This window comes from Rhamphochromis longiceps, linkage group LG7, assembly GCF_057381845.1.
Source record: "Rhamphochromis longiceps isolate RC_006_pf linkage group LG7, R_longiceps_female_GT1.1, whole genome shotgun sequence".
Classification (NCBI taxonomy): Eukaryota; Metazoa; Chordata; class Actinopteri; order Cichliformes; family Cichlidae; genus Rhamphochromis; species Rhamphochromis longiceps.
Window position 1 is genome coordinate 17,783,227 of NC_140563.1, and position 21,476 is coordinate 17,804,702.

Here is a 21,476-nt window from a genome sequence, read left to right on the forward strand (position 1 = left end):
CTTCTCTTTGTATCCCTGATGTTTCCAGGACAGCTGTGACTTGCTTTGACTGATGTCAACCTTAGCTGGCAATCATTCCTGCCACTCTCAGTCCCACCAAGCAGTAGCGACCTCCAAATGTCTGCTATCGTTGAGTTATGGCCCTCTTTGCAGGCTGATAGCAAGCTTTCGTGGGACATTCAGTCGTTACCCAAGGGCAATGACACGAGGTTGCTTCTTTAGATTCGGCTTAGCCCCCACACGTTTCAGTGAAAAAGAAGAAGAATAAACTGGGATTGTCTGATAGAATTAAGAAAAAAAAATCCCCAGAGACTGATATGAGCTTTGTTTTCCTTGTTGTTTGTTTTCTTTAGATATGCAGTCAGAGCTGTCAAGCTTTTTATTCTGTGTTTTTACACTTAGCTCGGTTGGTATGGATGTGCAGCTCTTTTCTGCCCTCTTCTGGCTATTTTTGATATTTCAGAGTTCTCGCTTTTTTTTTTTTACACCCCAATCAAATACTCTACAGTTGATCATCTTTGAACTGTTTAAGTCTATTTTTTTATATAAGGAATCTGCTCTTTCTTTGATTTTCATTTAATCAAATTACCCACGAGTTAAATAACTGACTCTTTTTTATAATCCCTGAGACCTGTTTATCTTCCTGTTTTTCCCCACAGACTCTACGAAGATCACCTTGGCACCATCTAATACTGACGTTAAACTGGGAGAGAATACCTCGATGCAGTGCGCAGCATCACACGATCAGTCTCTAGATATCACCTTCATCTGGTCCCTAGATGGCCGAGTCATTGACCTGCACATAGACAGCCAACATTACGAACGCACCACAGTGAGACATCATGTTGTTCCATTTATTGTTTTTGAATAACCCAGGTTTGGCCACAATTGAAAACTGAAAAAAATCCCCTTGACCTAGAGTTCACGCACATCCTAAGCATATCTGAGGTCAGGTTGATGCAATACGTGGAATACCTGGTATGGAAAAGTACAGTCGGATATAAATGAACATGACTCTAAAATTCATTTCACATACCTTCCTAGGCGGGAATAGCGCACAGTATATCCGTTTAATGGCAATTTCTGCTAACATCTGTTACTGTTGACATGACCCGCTCTCTCTCTCTGCCTCTTAAAGGCACTAACCATAAGCTAGTGGTTAGCTTTTCTCATTTGTCACTCCGCCTGCTAGGCAAACACTATTATGACTGTGATTGATGACATCCTGATTTTTGCATGCAGGGATGATTTTCCCCTCGTAAAAACAGGGTTCAGTTCCATTTGATACTGTTTGTGTGGCATTAGCAAGACTGCTAGTTTGATGTATTTTTAAAGTTGAATCTCATATTCAGTCAGAACGTTGACTGTTCAGTGTGCTGAGCTCGACATTTGTGAATGCGAAAAGAGGCTTTGTTTAACTCCCTGCCCAATTCACCTCGATTGCTTCAGTTACTAGACTGATACTAATGTGCCATTTATCCATATTTTATGATGTTTGTCAGGCTGATGCATAGTGTATACTTCTTCTAAACTTAAGCATTGTCTCTTGTGTTGTTTTGATCAGAATGGAAGCTCGAATGGCGAGCTGCTCATCAAGAATGTTCAGCTGAAACATGCGGGACAGTACACCTGCACCGCACAGACCCCTGTGGACAATATCACTGCTTCTGCCCACCTGGTTGTAAGGGGTGAGTCAAGAGTCATGTATGTAAAATGTCTCAAAGCATTCAGCTAACTAAACAAACACATAATGTATAGTATCTATGAAAGACAGATTTGTTTTGTTATTTCACATGATATTTATGTAATTTTTCTGCACAATTCTCACAGTCTTAGTGTGTGTGGGCCTCCGTTGGCAAACAGTCACATATTCCCATGCACTAATCAGGATTAAGTTACATTACAACATGTTACCTAAAGTCAAATGGCAGCTGGTGCATTTTTATGCACTGTCAATCACATCTGACAAAATAAGCCTGCAGGGCCCTGTCGAAAAAGATTAGCTCATGTTTTTGAGTCTTAAACTCCTATGTTTAATGGTTGTTGCTCATTTATGTATGTTTAATATTACAGGAAAAATTAGCATCCAAATATTTTGCTGCCTTGATCATGCAGACATTGTCAAAATAAAGCAGAAGCTTAAATGACAAAAAACCACACAATTCAAACAAAAGTAGAAAAAAACCCTGGTTCCTTCTGCTAAATTTCAATGTTCCCAGGCTCTTGTCGTTAGACCTTTAACATGCAGGTAAAAAGTGCACATATGTTAAAAGAACGAGGCTCAAAGACAGTACAAGTACTGCATTTTGTGCAGCGCATGTTTAAAGAGAAGTAAATCTCTCCCGAGCAACCAGACCGTAGAACCTTTTTTGCCAGATAATCTGTCAAACCCAAGACTGCATGCTAACAAAAGTGAGGGAGAAAATGTTTGAAAAAGCCGATGAAGGAAATGCCTTGTGTCCTCAAGCATAAGACAGAACACTTAAGCTTCTACTGGTTCCACCCTGAAAAGGTCAGACTAACTTAGTCAGATACCAAGTGGCATTAGCATTTCTGCTATGGGACAAGTATAAATGCTGGTGGCTTGCCTCAAGATGGCATTGCTTGGCTGCACGGTGGCACACTGCTGGTCATATTTATCCGAAACAAATTGCTATGTCCACCCAGTCCCAAGTAAGATGAATTGTTTTATAGGAAAGTTTGTGCTTGTTGCTATGGTTGCACAGACAAAGTAAAAATTTGACCTAAAAAGCAATGTTTTTAGTACAGTGCCAGCTCTGACCTGTTTATATTCCAAGCGTAATGCCTCGGGATGAGTATATAATGAATCAGTGATTTCAATCTCTCAGCACGGTATTTCAATGAGGACAGCTGCTGATTTCTAAACTTGCTCTTCCAACCTCATATAGATGTAAACATACACAAAGCAAACACTGTCACTTTTTCAGAGGTCTCTGTGTCTTCTTTACTGTATTTCAGATTGTGGATGATTCATCGCACTTTGTTTTCACCTTCTTCTTCTTCTTGATGACTGAGAACTTGTCTTGCAGTGCTTTCCTCAGCGCTTGAAACAGGCTCCAGTGCTGGAGGACAAAGGATCTTTTTAGATAGGAATTCTAACAGTGAATTGCTTGCCAGTGATCCCTGGTGTGTCTTGGGTGTGCTGCTGCTGCTGTTGCTTTCAGAGCAGGTGTTGACAGATGGCCAGGTGAACGCACAGCGGCTGACTGTGACGTTTCCCAGAGTGTAACCAAAGCACAGGTCCGGGGCTGCTCCTAATGGAGTGCCAAATGCCAGCAGCCTGGGGCGCAACGAGGGAGAGATGAAAGACAGCCATTTATCATGGCAGATGAGGAAGCAGATCTGCTTGAGGAGAGTGTCCAAGCTCAAAACACAGCTCTGCACCTGTAGCCTGTTATTAGCAGGGATTAAAGATAGGCTGCGGAGCTGTTTTCATGTGAATGTATGCGTGCGTGTAAACAGAGTAATGTTAGGAGTCTTGGAGCAATGTTGAAGTGTTGCTGTGAACGAGGAAAACTATTTACAGACTTTGTTAAACTCTGGATTGTACTCAAGGACTCCTCCATATGGGCTCCAAACTGTAAAAAGCTAAAGTGCAGTGTTTTATTCCTTACATTAGATTGTAACAACTAAGCCTTCTCTCCTGACTCTTGGAGGCGAGGGTAAGCTTAAGGCCTGTCCGGCTTTTGGCTCTCTAATCGCCTTAGTTCTCTCGGCTCACATTCATGATTTGGAAAAAAGTAAATTCTGGCTGATTTCTGATGCTGTGGGTTGGGAGTCTAACCCTGACACAGTCTGGGTTTTCTATTAAGCCATTTTTTTAAGTTCCAAAGGAAGAATCAAGAGGAGCATTAGGACCAAGAGAAACACTGGATTGTAGAGCTTTTGCTTAAGCTTTAGTTCATGTATGTCAATGGGCTTCTAAGCTCTAATGCCTTAATCCATCAGTCTTTGCTGATGTCTTTTAAATAAAACTCTTAAAAAAAGGGAAATGTAACGGCTTTGATGTGCAGTATTTCATATGCACCTAACATTAGACATCTTGAAAGTTTGTAAAGTTTTTAAACAGCTCAGGGTCTAAACTGAGTTTCTTTCCAGTTTGCATGTAGGAGACTTATTGACCGCTTGAGGAAAAAGTCAAAGTGAGCATTTGTAGGGATTCCTGCAGCCACATTTATGTTTGCCTCCCTTCTAACAATAATTTAAGCCTTCTTGTTATTCTTCTCTTTGCCCAGGTCCTCCTGGTGCTCCAGGTGGGGTGCGAATAATAGAAAAAACAGACAAAAGTGTAACGTTGCAGTGGAGCCGTGGTGCAGACAACCACAGTCCGATCTCCAAATATATCATCCAGTACAAGGACCAGTTCTCAAACGATGTCTGGAAGAATGCCACTACATGTAAGAGCTCGAGCGTGCTTGTTGGTAAAATAAACACTGCTACCGTAATGCTGAGCTGGATCTGGTGTTGTAATATTTGTGGTCATGCCACACAATGATACTATAGGCCTACAAGGTGGTTAATGTCTCTTACAGATGGCTTAAATATACTTTAGTTATGCTTCGGTGAATTAAAACATAGGATGGGTTCCCAAAATAGAACTGCACGTTTGTTTTAAGGATACAACCGGCATATAATATTCAACCGTAGAGAGCAATAGCACTAAAATGAACTTGTCTTTCTATAGTTCCTGTTAATGTAGAGGGGAACGCCGAGATGACCACAGTGGTGGACTTGATTCCCTGGACAGACTATGAGTTCAGGGTCATTGCTACTAACACTCTGGGAACAGGAGACCCAAGCAACCCATCGCCTATTGTTAAAACGCTGGAAGCAGGTAAGATTGTTTTTTGACTTTGGACATCTAAATATAAGAAGGAATAAAGAATCGGAGCAACTTAATAGGTCAAGAAGTGGAAGGGAAAAAAAGAGATGTGGTACTACAGTCCAGCTTTCCGTTCTGTTATTTATTCATCATCATTCTATTATTGCACTGTTTACTTACGTTAAGTATCACTGGAGAAATGAGTCAGCATAAATCCCATCATGCCGCGCTTTCTAGTGCAGAAAACTCACCACACAAACCTCCACAAATGAGCACTTTGGTGAAACTGTATACTGAAATTCAATTATAAAATGGGAATCACAGACTTACAGTAACCTCTCTTGAAAAAATAATCACAAGTTGAAAGTGAGCTACTAGACTCAAGGCAAACAGAAGAACTTGTCCCTCTCTCTGGCTCCCTGAATGGCAACGTTCCCACGTGGACATTTAGGTGTTGCGTTTGGCACAGGAGAAGACACTGATACCGCATTTGAAGAGGAAGGATGTTAGAGCAACATTGGCAGGGCTAGGTTACAGCCTGTGTGGTTTGGCTTTGTTTGCGTGGATTCATAGCAATGTGGGCTCAGAGTTTTGCTGTTGCCGTCTCATTGTAGTTCCTGTGGTGGCGCCCTCAGATGTTGGCGGGGGTGGAGGGGCTAGCAGAGAACTGACCATCACATGGACGGTAGGTTGGGACTTTCCACTGGGTAAAGTGGGAAGATGGGTTACATGTTTATATATGAAAACTTGCTAAAAGATGTTTCGTTTTTAGTTCAATTTGTAATAGTCACACTGACATTTAGATTTACATTTAAAAGTGAGTGGGAAGCCATGTGGTCAGTGTTTCAGAAATCCAACAAATTATTAAAATGAGTTTGAAAAAGGGCACAGAAAGACCAGATAATGCAGATGTCTGCTCAGGATTTCAGTTATTCAGGTCCTCGTAGTCTTAAATGCTTCAGCTGAATCTTTTTTAGGCTCTTAAAGATGTGTCACTTCTTCAAATTAAGCCCAAGAAAAGATCCAAAGATTTTATTGTGTTGTTTATTATTCACCACATGTGCAGCACATACAGGAGAGCTTATTGTTTCTTTCTCACTGTAGTATAAAAGAAGAAATAAGAAAAGATAAAAGGACACTCCAGGGCATCTATAAAAAGCGGCAGTAGTGCAAATACAGTAACAGAGATGTACGGCGATATATAATATAGATATAAATATATAACTACAGCAACTTCTGAGATGTACATGGACAGTAGTGCAAATTCGAAAAAAGGCCAATTACACTTAAGATAAGTAATGCAGAATTTTTAAACTGGTAATTAATAAAGCACAATGATAGGTTTTCAATTGCTTTGTTAATCAGAACAACGAGCGTACCACAGATCATGCAGTAGAGAAGACGGGAATGATAAAACGATCGCTATCGTGAACAAAAAAACAACTCAGCGACTGAACTAATTCATGGTGTGTTGCTTCTCTGCTGCAGCCGTTGATAAATTAGCTATGGCTAAATTGTATTTTTCTTGGCTGCAGCATGACCGTTCAATTCCAGAGCAGCTCGAGGACGAGATGATATGTTTATCTTGCAGTGCATGTGCGATGACAAAGACACGGTGTCCACAAAGGAAATGAGGTGTGATGATAGAGAAGGATGAGCCAATTGTGTCGTTGCTGTATATAAAACAGGTGCCTTACACAGTGCAGTCACTGTATTAAATTCTATTTAAATATCATCTGATTTGTGAAATTTGATTTTTTTTAAGTTAGGCTATTTTTTACTTTGCTATAAAAGCTGGTCAAGAGTGACATGTGTTAAATAAAACATTTGCCAAATGCCATTTCTCAATTTATTATTCATTTTGTCAACAGCCTGTGAAGCCAGAGTACTACTATGGGCCTAATTTTGGCTACATTGTGGCCTTCAAGCCCCAAGATGAGCAAGAGTGGAAACGGGTGGCAGTAGCCGATCCCCAGGCCAGGCGTTACGTCCACAAAGCCTCTGACATCCCACCTTTGACAGAGTTTCAAGTCAAAGTCAAAGCGTTTAACGTCCAGGGAGAAGGACCCTACAGCCTAACAGCCATCATCTATTCTGCACAAGACGGTGAGCGGTTAAGAGATTCAGCCCTCTCATCTGTAACAGGGAAAAATGTGCTAAAGTGATCTCAAAACAGCATCGCAGATCAACCTGGTTCTGTTTTATTAGTGTCAGAGAATGAGGGATTGCTCAGTCCTGCTAGTCAGTGCGCCACTGTGAAGTAGGATCCTTTTAATATTAGCTCTCATGTATAATAATGAGAAATATTAATACCCCTTGAAAGTGAACCCATCGTCCCCCCTTCTCTTCTCGGGTTCCTTGTTGGGGGATTATTATGATCTACGTAGCATGAACCAGAAAGCTGATAACTCACCCAAAGATGCAAAGCATTTAGCAAGTTATTAGCTTCCACTGACAAGCAGTTGAGATAACCACTAGAAACTCAAGCATGATGGGTGACAGAGATGCTCCTGCTGCCATGGTAACACAATCAGGAAACGGTTGCCTGGTGGGGGTGTATGATTTTTACGGTTACGCCTTCAAAGTGAGCCGTCGCCGGGCAAATCTGTGACCATAGTTGCGTGCAGGCTGGTTGCGCATGCATACAAACCATCTTCCTCAGAGTTTGCCTCTGTTTACAACGTGGCGACAGCATGGCAGTTTAGCATTTTAGGACAGTTTCCTGGCAAGAAAAGACTACACACAGGGTTTAAATGTTCCATAAGTCGTGGAATAGTGTCTGATGGCGGATCAAGAGAAATGCCACTGAGAGAACAAAAAGCAAAAGAAGCCAATAGATACGTATGAAGAAATATAAGCTAATGTTTAGTATAGTAAGTCTGTGTATGTTAAACTAAATATTTAAAAATTTTGGATTGCTTTGTGTTTGATTAAAAAAAGAAAACAATGAATGTAATTTTTTGACATCCTTAAAACATGGGTCTTGTAGTGAATATAAATCTGTTCTCTGGGTTTCTTTTTAGCTCCATCTGAAGCTCCTGCAGTTGTTGAAGCCAGAGCTCTCTCTGCCAAAGCTGCCACTGTGTCCTGGATGCCCCTCTCATATAATAATTTAGATGGATACCAGGTCAGTAGAAACTTTTATGAGGCTTGATCACAGTAGTAGTCATCACTTTAGCTGATTCAAACACCTCCATTTGTGACTGCAAACTTACTTTAAGCACCTCTAAGGAAAACCACAATCAATTTAACTCCATAAAAGCAAACATCCATACAAACATATTGCTTTAAATATAAAGACGTGCTTTTCTCCAGCATTTCTCAAAAACTGTTAAACTGATACTTACATTTAATAAGGTTTTCACTTGTACAGAGCGCTTTGAAACCAAGATGGTATCCTTGCAGTCTCACCCATGCGTCTTTGTTTCCCAGGTGAAGTACTGGGAATCTGGTCAAAGTGAAGGGCAGGCCGAGACGATTGCCGTGTCTAGCAGGGAGAACCACACTAAACTAGAAAACCTGAGACCTTACACAGAGTACATTATTGAGGTTCGAGGCTACAACTCTGCAGGATATGGGCCACCCAGCCACCACTTCCGGGTCCTAACCAAGAAACCCCGTATGTTGCTCTTTACAGTAGTTTATCATTAACTAACAGAGAAGTGCTTGGAAAACAGTTCAGTGTTGTCTGTAAGAACAGTGCATTCTGCACACAAGATTTGAGCCATTTAAAAATAAACATATTCATGATTGCTTTGTTTTAACTTCACCAGCACCAGACCGAGCCCCCAAAATAATAGCTAAAAAAGTGAAGGGCCAGTCAATAAATATTGCCTGGGAACAAGTGGAACCGATGGCTAATGAGTCCTCAATAGAAGGGTACCGAGTGAGTTTCATCTTTTCATCATTCTTGTTTCATCTCTTAAATAAAAAAAATAGCTGCTGAGACCCTTTTCGTTATTTATTAATATGCATTAAACATATGTGCATACGCAGGTACTATACAGGCCAGAGGGCCAAACCACAGGCACTCTGTACAACACCTACAAGCGAAACATTGATCTTCCCCTACCTCCAAATGGGAACTATGTGGTGGAGGTCCGGGCACACACAGAAGGAGGAGATGGGGCTACGACCACAGTCCAGATCACAGGTAATAAAGTGATTTTGAGTTGATTTAAGATCCCTAGTTTCCTAAGTTGGCTTTTGTGTTTAATTCTGTCAACATGGTGTCTGATTGTGCTTAAATGGAAGAACGTATGTGGCTTAAAATACCTGAAAGAACAAATTTAGAAGAGATAAACATTCCTTCAAATTCCTTTTGAATTGTTATCTTTTAAGATTAAATTACTCTTATTCCATGAAACTAATCACCCATGAAAATTCTATTCCATCACCACCCAGGTTTAGTTTCACTCACAGGAAAAAAATAAGACTTAAGTAATTTGATGACATTTAAAATCCATATTCCTGTGGGGAAAGACACACACTTCATTCCTGACCTGCCAGTTTCTGGTGGGATTACAGGTTCAGAGTATGCAGTAGGTTATCATTTGTCACAGCTAGAGGGTTCCCATGGGCCAGAGCAGAGCTGTCACTTCTGGTTATATACTTTAGATTGGAAAGCTAAGATGGCCCGTGACTAAAGCCTTGATAGCCCGCTGACTGGATCCTCTCTCTGGCTGATGGACTGACGGGGCAGGCCGACTGCATAGAAGAGCTTAAGCTTCTGTAATTGATCTTGATGAGAAGAGGAAACCCCTCCTGTGGTTTTCCTTATCCCTTATCATTCAGTCCAGACCCCACCTGACAGCGTGATTTCACAGACCGGGAAATTTCAGCCGTGAGGGATTTTAAGTGCAGGGCACTGACAAATAGAAGGGCATTTAAGGCATTATCCACACAGATGGGGTATATCACACTTCACACTCCAAACATGGTCTTGAGTTTGATGGTTGAGGATTGGTGGGGAGTACAGTATTTCAGTATTTCCAGATGTTGATAACAACAATAATAATAACGTTCCTGTTCCATCTTCTATGTTTGCAAGTTACCAAAGTGTTGCAGTGGCTTATGAAAGCAAATACTAAGACAAAGACAAAATATATAAAAATATAATTAAAAGCATACTGGTAGGTGTCATTAAGATTACTTACAGTTTATGGACAATGAACAGTTTGATCACCTAGCAGGTTGAAACTGATTTTGCAAACACAACAGTGACACTCAGTGTCTTGGCACGGTTAGGGGTGATGTGCAGTCTCATTGTTGTTGTTGTAGGTTCCAGCTATTGATGAAGGTATACCTACATTTCTCCTTCTCTGTCAGGTGGGGGTGTCTCGGCCGCCCAGTCTCTCAGCGTACTCTCCCTGCTCTTTGTGGCTCTCCTCTGCCTGAACCTCTGAATGTAGCGCCATCTTTGTCTTCACTTCCTGTGAAGGAGACTCCTGCAAGGACTTTAAGCCTCTTTCCACAATCTTTCAGTTCCGCCCTGTAATCTGGGATGCCATGTTCTGGCTCTTTCCTCTGGAATACGTTTGTGGAAACGGACACAGAAATGGAAAAATTGGAAAAAGGACAAAGACATTCCTTATTTATCCACAAAAATGGCCTCTTTGGAGGAGAGTCAAAGGAGTTCTGTCAACTTTAAAAATATGCCTTATATAAATGACTGCACTTATCCTTCACAGCAACTTGTTTTAAAACGTTCTGGAAGTGCAAATGCTGCACTTTTGATAGGCTGGCTGTTTGGTCATTTTAAATCACAACGCTGTTCTTTCTTATTATAAAGATGCTGTATGTTTGGTCTGTGACGTTCTGGAAAATTCTTCCTACAGTGCATTCCATAATATAAGGTAAACAAGTAACTGTGAAGGGTAAGTGTATGAGTTTATAAAAAAATATCTTCATGTGTTTCATGGCTTGCTGTTCGGTGGATTTTTTTTTCTTAAATTAAGTACACCCTCTGTTAACGAGATACAGTCAAATCAAATCTCAACCGCCTGCATCCTTTCAGACGCAGGTAGAGAAATGAGCAGATGATGCCATGCTGAAAAGTAATCAGTAATTGATATTGTTTTACTGTCTAGTATAACAAGGTTTTTTAAAGAGAAGTGGATTGGTTTAACCATGCAATTGCTGCTTACCTCCAAACCGTAACATAAGCTTTACTAATACCTGTGCGCATGTTGATGAAGAGACGATTGAAATGGCTCAGAGTGTTCTGATTCTGGCACATTTATATCCAAATACAGAATCCATTGGAACCAACCCACAGCAGCAGGAAGTGCCAACAACGTCTAAAGGAAGTTTAAAATGTAAAACTGCGGCGAACAGTGTGTGACTGTGATGAAGGCTTTGCAGAAACATTTAGATTGATGTTCAACCGAGACTGAAAGACATCGCCCGTGATCTAAACTAAATCTACTTTGTTTTGACTGTATCATTAGGACCTCAGTGGTACCACCTGGTGCTTTGTAAACGAATGTTGGCATTTTATTTAATGTGATCAGTTTCATTTAATATCTCTCATTTATGGCTTTGAGTGTGAGTCCCTATTAACAGTGAGAGTGAATGGTAGCGACGCTCATGCCCTCCTATAATTGTGCAATGTCTGAATTACCTGTGGCTACTTTATATTTTCTAACAGGATCATTGCATTAGCACCTGTTTTCATTCTCTAAAAATCAGAAGGTAAGCAAAGCCATCCGAGTCAGCTGTAAGAGCTCATCCAAAGCTCACGATGTTATTCTGAATACATTTTTGTCTTTTTATTAACATATGATCAGAGATATATAAACATTGTCATTTTTTTTGTTTTTTAATATTATATTTGTATGTCTCCGCCCAGCTCTGGTTGGACAGTTTCAGAGTTTATTTCTCTCAACTGGAGGAGCAAACGGTACATTTTGAGTTCCTCTGATTTCTCTCTTGTGTGACTGACGTTGGTCATGCTTCTTACATTGTGACGATATCAATGTCCACCACAAAGTGCTTTTTCCTGACTTTTCTTCATGCCACAAAACATAAAAAAAAGAGTTGCCAAATGCATGAATGCCTTGAACTTTGACATTTTTGGAAGAAGCAGCGGCTCAAAATTATAACATGCATGAGATTGGAGAGCAAGTGGTACATTACTTTGCAACACTTCCACATCATAGCGACTTCTCGGCCTCTCGGCTTCATGTGAAACACATTCCATACCTGAGTGGCATCCCTTTACGTCAGAGAAGGAGTAGATCCTAGACTAATATGTTCGTTAGCTGCTAAGCGAGAGAGAAAATCTTAAACTGACTAAAGGAATCTCACTCATTTGAGTTCAGAAGTGGTCCCGCAGTCTGGTACATGCAATGGCTGCGATTTGATAGTATCATTGGTGGCTGTGGCAGCATGTTTGGCTGCCTCCTGGAATTCAGTGCTTCGTTGGACATGAATGGCATATATGAGGGATGAAACTGAAACCTCTCATTGGCTGGACAAGAAACAATAAAAGTGTAGTTAACTATACATTCATATACTGTTCTGCTCTTTTCTTTGTCATTCTTGCAGCAGCTGCTCAGTGAATGCTCATCAACATGCCCCAAAAATGACTTGTACTGCTTTTCAGTTGATTATTTGAAATGATTTACTATTACAGGTCCATAACATGGCATCAAAAAAAGTGTCGTTTTTCAAGTAAAAGTACCACGGATAAATACAAACTCTTTATTTATAGGACAGGCATTTCACAAGGAGGATAGCAGACTTTCAGCTCTAAAATGCTCTATAAAGTAAGAGAATCAAAAGCATCATCTGTCATGTATAGGCATGTTCTTGTCAGTTTCTGTGTGTGTCCCCCTTTTATCTAGAGAAAAAAAAAGCTTTTCTTTACAAAAGCTGGTACCAAATATATCAGAGATAGTGTTTCATTCTGGCCTCCATTACAGATAAGGCCTGTTCCACTTTTTCAAGGAGAAACAGCTGTTGGAGTTGTGTGTCCTATCAGGTATTGAGCAGATGAAAAGTAAATTGTTATCACTTCTTTTCTTGGATTAGGTCGAATTCTTTTTGGGGTTTTGGCCATCTTGCTGTTTCACCCAGGGTTCTTAACAGTTTTTTACCCCTGTGAAATCAGAGAGAGAGAGAACAAAAGACAGAGATAACCTTTTTTTCTGCCATGATTTAATGGCTTATCAGTCCAAGCATATGGCCTCTGTGACAGGTGGCCGTGTAACACTTTCCACAAAACACACATACAGCAATTGTTAAAGTCTGGTGCTGTGCTCTAGAGGAGTCCTACTGCTCTTCTAGATCACAGCAGGAATCATTTAAATGTAGCAGCACTTTTTTAAAACAGATTTACACAACAAAGTGCTACTATTTCATTTGCTGAAATGGTGGTGGGAAAAAAAATAAAACGTGCATTTCTGGAGAAAGGTGTGCAGTCCCTGGACAGATTGCACTTTTGCCTTTGTAAATCTACGCAGTTCTTTCACAGCTCGGAAAACACAAAACACACTTTAAAGCGGTGCAACAGCTGACTAGAAACAGAATGCATTGCAGGGAGATCTGAAATGTGATGCTGTGTGAGATGGCTGCTGCATGCCATGCTGCATGGACTAATGTAGTTGTCTATAAACTGCATTGCCAGTGCATCGCACCCCTGAGACTATTTTCACTATTGTAGAACTACTGTAGTGTACTAATAAGCAAAGAAAATTTATAGTGGAGGAGGAGCAAACTGATAACTGCAATCATCATTTGGACTGCCTAATTGAAAAGCTGGAGGGAGAGTTAATTGTTTCAGACTATGCGGGATATTGAGCGACCTCTGTTGGAAAAGGTTAGTAACACATGAAATCACATTACAATTAAGAGAAGTTGCACAAAACTGAGAGAAAATACGCAAAATAAAATACCAACATGATGAGGCTCACTTATATATGACAGGATAACGAATTGACAAATCAAATAATCAAATAAGATTAAATAACTATTGCGCATCATACATAACTGGTATTAAATTCATTATATCGACTGTGAAGAGAAAAAGTTACAGAGATATCGACCCTGTCCAGAAACAGCAGGAAGTCAGGAGGTTGAAGTTTGCTGTTCACATTTGTCATGTGCTGAAAAAAGTGGCGCAGCCCATCAGCTCAGCGAGAGCAACCCAGATCGCTCAAACTTTTCAGTGCGCGCACGCCTTCATGTGTCCAGACTTGTAAATTGAAATAACTTCGTCCGAGCTCGTTGTTCCGCGTACAAAAGTTGCCCAGGCAAACTATGTGCGCTGATTGCCCGAGTGCTGGTGTGGAGAAGGACCCAGAGAGCCAAGTTTTAACCCCAGGCGGGATGGAGTCGCAAACAAAGCCACATCGCGGTGAAGGTGTTTGTCAGAGAGGATGCGGTCTCCTGCTGTCCGGTCTGGACGTAAGTAAAGGGGAGCACTGCTGTGTGGAGGCGCTCCGCACTGTCGCCGATGCTTTGGAGGAGAGAAGCGTAACTTTGGAACACGAAGCCCGGATAGCGAGGCTCAGGTGGAACAGGAGGGAGCAGTGCCTTTTAGCCCAGGTGTCAACTCTGCAGAACCAGGCTCAACTCGACGCACTCAAGTACCAAAGGAGGCTTAACCAGTACTTGGTGCACATCCGCAGTATTGCAGAACAGTTAGCTGGTTACTGCAAGGTGAGAGGTGATTTCTCTAAGGCTATTTTGTGTAAAAAATGTCATTTATCAGTTGAGAAACACACAACACTGTGGGACTTTTTTTTGTTGTTAAATGTGTGTTTGTGTTGTTTTATTTGACTGAATCAGAGTGACTCCAGCCTAGCTGCTGACATGGAGAGCAAGGTATCAGATAATGAGGAAATGGCACAGGGTCAAACCAAAGCACACCAGGTAAGAGAAGCACACTGCCCATAACAGCTTCTCAATCAATGTCATATTCAGGCTTTAAGCCCTTCTGCTGACATGGCCAGTAAATGTGGCTGATTCATTAAAAAAAAAGGGAAAAAAAAAAGCTTCACAGCATATAGTGCTTATCCAACGTGCCCAGAGGCAACAGTGCACGTGCTTTTTGAATTATTAAATGTTAAATATCTGGTAGTATCCACTAAGACACTTCTGGTGTTGTTGAGAAAGGATGTGTTTCCTCCTGCTGTCTTTCACCTGCTGCTTCTGCTCAGCTTTAACCCCACAGCAAGTTCATTCTGTGAGTAAATGTTGACTGTGGGATAGCAGTCTGTCTGAAGAATGCTTAAACAGTAGCAGGTATTCTCTCATCACACTTCCTGCTTATTTGTCATGTTTGTGTAGTGGTGTAGTGTGTACTTTAATTTTGTGTAAGTTTATTTACAAAGGCATTGACTTGATCACTTTCATGCACATTTCAGCCAATCATAGCATCCTCTGTATCTTTTAACCTACAGAGAGTAAAACAAATGTAGGCCAGTGTCGAAACAAAAGAATCACCGAATGACATTTATATTGAGTTGCAAGTGCACTTATTAATGCATTTACAAGCCATTATATATTAATGTCTATCTCCTAAATAAACGGACTTCCATTTTCCAAGCCGCAAGGTTCAATCTTCAAGTATCTCTTCAGATCTCAAATAAGTCGATCAGTCTGCAGCGAAAAGACTGGAAAGGCTGGAATTTCAATGTTTTGACATTTCCCTTAAAATGAGGTTTGGTTAATTTTCTGGAAGAACGACTGATGGCTTTTTAGAAAAACTAAAAAGCCCACTCTCACTTCTGTCGTCAGCAGTTTGGATTAAATGTTAAATGCCTGTTTTTGTAATGTGTTTTCTCCAGCCTGGGTGTCGTTTTTGTGTAATTGCTCACAACCGTGTCAGTATATAATTGATGAGCTAAACTGCGTGGACACGTTTTGTAACTGCTTCTGCGACTTTGCTGCTACAGAGGTTTATTAAGCCCGTTGCTTCCAAATCTAACATTAAGCTCTTGTTTTTGGTAAGCTCACAAGGTAACCTGAAAGTTTGTGTTATGGCCAGGGACTGTGTTGTGTTTGGGCTGCTGGTGGAGGTGGATGGGTTTAATCGTGGTAATGGTCACGTAAAGTATCTCTCTAATTGCCTGCAGCATGCTCAGAGTGCAACAGACTCACTTTTGATTAATGTGGAAAACTCTCCTCTGCCAGCCCCTGGCAGCAACACAGCATCTATTTTAAGCTCTGTCGTTCTTGTTTTTGTTTAAATACTCCTTTCTAATATGTCTTTTAATATATATTTTTTTTTAACAGGTTGTTTGCTTCTTTTTCTTTCCAAATGGATTTTCCAATACTTTGGAGTGCTGGGTTGCTGTTCATAAAACATGGTTTTCAATTTTAGAGGAAATCCACTTTGCTGGAAAAGCGATGGGTCTTCTGTCTGTGTGGACAATGCAGCTGGGCGACTAGTAAACATCCCAGCAGAAGTTATGGCTCGTCAAAGACCTCTTTGTGTGGTTGGAAAGCAGGCCTAATGACACTTTATTGAGCCCCTTTAGTTATGCCTGTCACGTTTTCCATCCTAGAATTGCACACATGTAGTGCTAAAATGGAAAATGTGTTGCAAGTTACTGAAGCAGTGGTTCTCTCATTTCAGACAAAGGAGGTAAAACAAAGCCCTTCTCATTATGAGTCTGGGTAAAAGAAATATGTTTGAAATACATCTTTTATCCTTGATGGGTACATATAGCGTGGCCTGCAAAACTAAGACTAATCAAGATGCGTCTTTTTTCCATTTTTTTAAAAATTTATAACACTAACTTACATTTTGTTTAATATTTTACTGCTTTACTGACAGGATAAATAAACAGGTATGGGCTGCACAAGTCTGTATGACCCATGTTATCTAAGCATGGTCTGACAATGCTCCAAAAAGCTTATTGAGATATAAAGAATGCTTTTCTTATTTTGGCGATAGTATAATATTGCCAAAAGTGCTCACCAGTCTAAATCATTGAATCCAGATGGTCCAATCACTTCCATAGCCATAGGTGTATAACGTATTCCATAGTCAACTGTTACTGGTATTACAGTATATTTATTTGTATTATGTCAAAGTGGAACGAATAAAGTGATAGTGGATGCTGAGGTGCATCTTGCACAGAGGTCATCAACTTTCTGCAGACTAAATTGGTACATAACTCAGAACTTCATGTGGCCTTCAGATTAGCTCAAGAAGAGAGCATAGAGAACTTCATGGAATGGGTTTCTCTGGCCAAGCAGCTCCATCACAGCCTTACATCACCGAGTACAATGCAAAGGGCTGGATGTGGTGTAAAGCATGCCGCCACTGGACTCTATAGCAGCGAGACATGTTCTCTGTAGTGACGAATCACACTTGTCTAACTGACCAAGTCTGGTTTGGTAGTTGCCAGGGTAACGCTACTCGTCTGACTGCACTGGGTTAAGTGTAAAGTTTGGTGGAGGGAGGATTATGGTGTGGAGTTTGAGTTGAGTTGAGCTCTGCAATTTAGTGAAAGGAACTCTTAATGCTTTAGCACCAAGACATTTTTTGGACATTTCATGCTCCCAACTTTGTGGTGACAGTTTGGGGTTGGCCCCTTCCTGTTCCAACATGACTGCACACCAGTGCTCAAAGAAAGGTGCATAAAGACATGGATGAGCAATATTGGTGTGGAAGAACTTGACAGGCCTGCACAGAGTCCTAACCTCAACACGATAAAAAAACCTTTGGGATGAATTAGAGCGAAGACTGCGAGCCAGGCCTTCTTGTCCAACATCAGTGACATCTTTTTAAACCCTATGGAATAAGGATGGCATGTCACTTTCTTGTTAAGTTTGTTATTTCTCAATTGTTTCACTTAAATTAAAAGTTAGTATTTTGAGTAGTTGATTCAGATTTTCAGATGGCGTTGTAATTGGAAACTTTCTCTGTTCTTATCTAAACCTCAAGTAAATGTAACTGGTGATAACTAATGCAAGATTAAATCCTGGTTTCACTTCATTATAATGTGGAAAGCGAAGCCTAGATTGCAGCTTTTATGAAAATAATCTTTCAGTAATGAGGGAGACTTTTGTAATGTAAAATACTCAGATGCCAGTTTTTCTTGGTCAGTGATCCTGATCATTCCTGCAGACAAGAGCTTGCCGATTTGTTCAGTATTGTATTTGAAAGAAACAAAGGAAGAAAGAGGAGAGAAAAAACATTTGTGAGGTGGCACTGGATGGCGGTTGCATTTTTCCATGCAACTCTGAGATGAACTGATCTATTCCAACTGATTGTGTGCTCACTGGCCTAACACTGAATCCAGTCGGTGACTTTGAGTCAGGTTGACAGTTTTGCTATGTTGAAAAGGGATAATGGAAGTAAGGCACGACACTGAAACGGCAGCAGGATTAGTCAGCATTACAAAAACACAGCAACATTCATTTCCCCATGAAATTTGCCCCATGCTTGTGTAAAGCCAGATAAACATACAAATGAAACCACAGCTGAGGTACAGTAAAACAGTCCCACCATTCCTCCTGTCTCAAACCAGGACCCTCAGATCTACACTTTTGACCAATACTGTGCCCGTGACATTTCAGGGAAGGCTTTTTTTCTTTTTCTTGAAGTCCTTTTAAACTGGTTAAGAGTGGGAGTGCAGTGGCCTCAAGAGATCCGGCTAATTCTCCTTTTTGTTTATACTAAGAGAAAAGGGCAAAAAGAGCAAAAGAATGGAGAGTACACAACTTGAGTATCAGTGTCATCAAAATCCCGTCTTGCGTGACAGCAGGGAGACGAAAGCAGTTCAGTCTGTTTGCTTGCATAACAAAAGATGATAAGATTGCTTCACAATAAGAGAAAAATCTACTTTCATGTCAGTTTAACTTTAATTTTTTTGTGTCTATTTTGCATTCCCAAATAAGGTGCTAAATGAGTGAATGCCTTTTTTCCTTGGAAGTAAAACTGCTGGCTGGGTTGAACGAAAAACTACCTGAGAAATATAGAAAAAACACATTTTTGTATGTCGCAATGGCAGACGTCTGATGGTGACATTGGTTGGGCCAACAGTTTTACCCATGTTTTTACTGCATGTCTAGACAGTTTTATAATCTCCTTGTGCTCCAATTCCCAAAAGACTTTGCCCAAACAGGAAAAACTGGCGGAAAATGCCTTTATTCAGAGAAAATAGCTTACTTATTGGTTTATAACTTCTTCACTTAAAGGTGGCAGATTTAGAAAACTTGGGCTTGGCTGATACAGATATTGAGTCAATCAATCTTTTCAAGTACTGCATAGAAGTAGTGGAAATGTAGGACGCCATGTTTTGTATGCTTCAGCCCTCTTGAGTTTTTTTTCTTTCCCCGTACCTGTTCTGCTCTGTTTGGTATGCCATGTACCCAGAATTTATACCACTTAAAGTGTTTGTTCTTCTGCTGTGAGAAAGAGGGACCGCCCTGTTCACCATTTCCTATTTCCTGTCCAATTTGACAGACACACACCAACTTTTGTGCTAAACAAAATATTGTTTTGGATTAATTTCAAATTTTCTGCTTGTAGATATTTGACATAGATAAGCGCTTAGTTCTTGCTTAATGTCGTAGTCTGACTTCTCTGCATATTTATATGAAATTCTGTTAATTGATGGAATTTGCTGTGTTTTCTTAGGTGTTGGTTTGGCAACTGAGATGTTTTTCCAAAACTGTGAGGCAGATATTGAGATTAGAATATTCCAGATTCCAAGGGTGTGTATGTAGACCCAACCAAAAACTGTGAGTGTAAAACATTTTGTGTGTGCTTGTGTGCATAGTTTATTTTAGCTGTCTGGGTCTGTTGTTTTAAGCAGGAGGTGTGAAAAAGAAAACCTTCTGCTAAAGACCACCACGCTGCTAAGAAGGGGCACTATGGGTAGCTTGTGCCTACCTGCTGAAAGGGGCCCTTTTTAAATGTCGGTGAGATGTTGGAGAGCCTGGTCTGTGGGTGCAGCTGTTTTATTTTTACACCTTAATGTCCTTTTTGATTATGAAGCCTTGATGAAAGTTATGATGGTCAGTTTTCTGTTGGCATTTTATTTATACTTGACCTCAGCTGTCAGATTGTGGTAGGCAAATCAGCAAAACAACAGTGAGGATGAAGAAGGATGCTTTTTAACATCTTAGTAAAATATCTGAGAAAGGCTATTTATTTTAGTAAAATATTTAAATATTAGCGGCTGTTTAGAAAATTAAAAGAATAAATTAAAGCCCCCAAAGTAATCAGGAATGAAAAACATGTTGTTTTTTTTTATTTAAACTTTTTTTGAGGGACTGAGGTTTTTGCCTATCAGGTGTGCAGATTTCATATGGCAGCTCTTTCCTGTACTGTAGCTTTGCTCTCAGCTGTACCACAGGAAGCACACAGTGACTGGAGTGATTGATCATTTCATTCATCCTGAAGGGAGAGCACTTGGCTTTGCTCACACTTTAATGACTGTAAACCGTAGGCTGTATAAGTTCAGGATGCAGCAGCCAACATCTGGAAAAGAGCCTTGTGTCAAAGAGACTGTAAACTAGGAAGCTGAAAAGAAACTGATGAAATTTCCAGGTCGCTTCCCACTGGGGTGTTTGAAAAATGACTTTCATGCACCAGTGCTTACTTACAGTCATTACATGTGCAAACAAACACGTGCAGTACAAATACACATCCTGGTTTTGACACACTCAGATCTACATATCTGTGCCTCCTACTTCACTTGCCATTGATGCCACGAAACCCTTTGTACACAACAGCTCTCGTGCAACCAAGCAGTCGAGAAAATTGCTCGACGTGAAGCTGATTCAACCACTGAGCATCTGTGGTCAAATCCTAATTCGGTCGCCCCCTCTGTTCCCATCTTTAACATCACTGGGGCGTTTGGTTAGTCAGTTACCTGATGCCTTTTGAACTCACACAGAACCACTGATTTCCTGGAGACTTGATAAACATGTGGCTTAACCACATGTAACTGCAGCTGTTATAGGGAGACTACACTGAAAGCTTTGAGTCAGCATCGTGCTTTTGTGTGCACAAACAGCTGTGTGTGTGTACATACACATACTCGCTGCAGTGGTCACTCTTGCATCATGGTTCTCTGCAAAGGTTGTAAGGAGAGTGTAATGAGGTAATGTTGTGGTTATACCTGGGGGCAAAATTGGAGCCTACCACTGCTGAATTCATTACAGATGAACCCAGTGTTTGAAAGGCCTCTGTGGATTGTCCTCGACCGTGCATTATGGCTTTTATAAGACAAGATCACAGCATCACCTCTGGCCTTTCACTGGACATGCATCATATTCTCAAAGCCTCCTGCAGACTTTGTGCTGCACATTGATGCGCAAACTGAATTAAGACTGCCTCTGCTTTTGTCAGCAGGAGGATTAAGGCTTAATTACATCTGGGCAGAGGCTTCATAGTCAGAGAACCAACAGTACAAGGGAAGACCAGTGCGGTACATTAGGAAGGTGTTGAGGAATGGGATATAAGCTTGTGTAATATGCCAGGTGCGTTCGGGGTATTAGCAAACACTGGCATGGCACTGTGCGCCTGCCAAGATGAGGGATCAAAACAAAACTACCCTTTGGAGTCCCGGCTTTCATTCCATTTTGAAGGCCAACACTCGCCTGTGTCGGATACAAAAACAGTGAAACGTTTTGTTTTAAAGCTGCACACACATCAGCATATTAG

General features: G+C 40.8%; 2 protein-coding genes across 6 annotated transcripts in view; both read left to right on the forward strand.

The window, feature by feature from the left end:
- cntn1a (contactin 1a) overlaps positions 1–13,129 on the forward strand; it is a 65,864-nt gene extending 52,735 nt beyond the window's left edge. For 4 of the 5 annotated variants that reach the window (XM_085412656.1, XM_085412659.1, XM_085412657.1 and 1 more), the window contains exons 14-24: positions 660–832; positions 1,565–1,688; positions 4,257–4,418; positions 4,706–4,855; positions 5,458–5,528; positions 6,715–6,949; positions 7,867–7,970; positions 8,276–8,462; positions 8,617–8,729; positions 8,840–8,996; positions 11,098–13,129. In XM_085412656.1, the coding sequence (XP_085268782.1) occupies positions 660–832; positions 1,565–1,688; positions 4,257–4,418; positions 4,706–4,855; positions 5,458–5,528; positions 6,715–6,949; positions 7,867–7,970; positions 8,276–8,462; positions 8,617–8,729; positions 8,840–8,996; positions 11,098–11,186 (1,565 nt within the window). In that variant the 3' untranslated portion in view covers positions 11,187–13,129. Of the gene's footprint in view, positions 1–659; positions 833–1,564; positions 1,689–4,256; positions 4,419–4,705; positions 4,856–5,457; positions 5,529–6,714; positions 6,950–7,866; positions 7,971–8,275; positions 8,463–8,616; positions 8,730–8,839; positions 8,997–10,171 lie in introns of all 5 variants that reach the window. The other variant, XM_085412660.1, reaches the window with a different exon arrangement.
- Positions 13,130–13,262: 133 nt separating this feature from the next.
- LOC146665150 (PDZ domain-containing RING finger protein 4) overlaps positions 13,263–21,476 on the forward strand; it is a 123,373-nt gene continuing 115,159 nt past the window's right edge. Inside the window, exons 1-2 of the mRNA XM_085412661.1 lie at positions 13,263–14,506; positions 14,636–14,719. Of these exons, the coding sequence (XP_085268787.1) occupies positions 14,105–14,506; positions 14,636–14,719 (486 nt within the window). The 5' untranslated portion in view covers positions 13,263–14,104. The remainder of the gene's footprint in view (positions 14,507–14,635; positions 14,720–21,476) is intronic.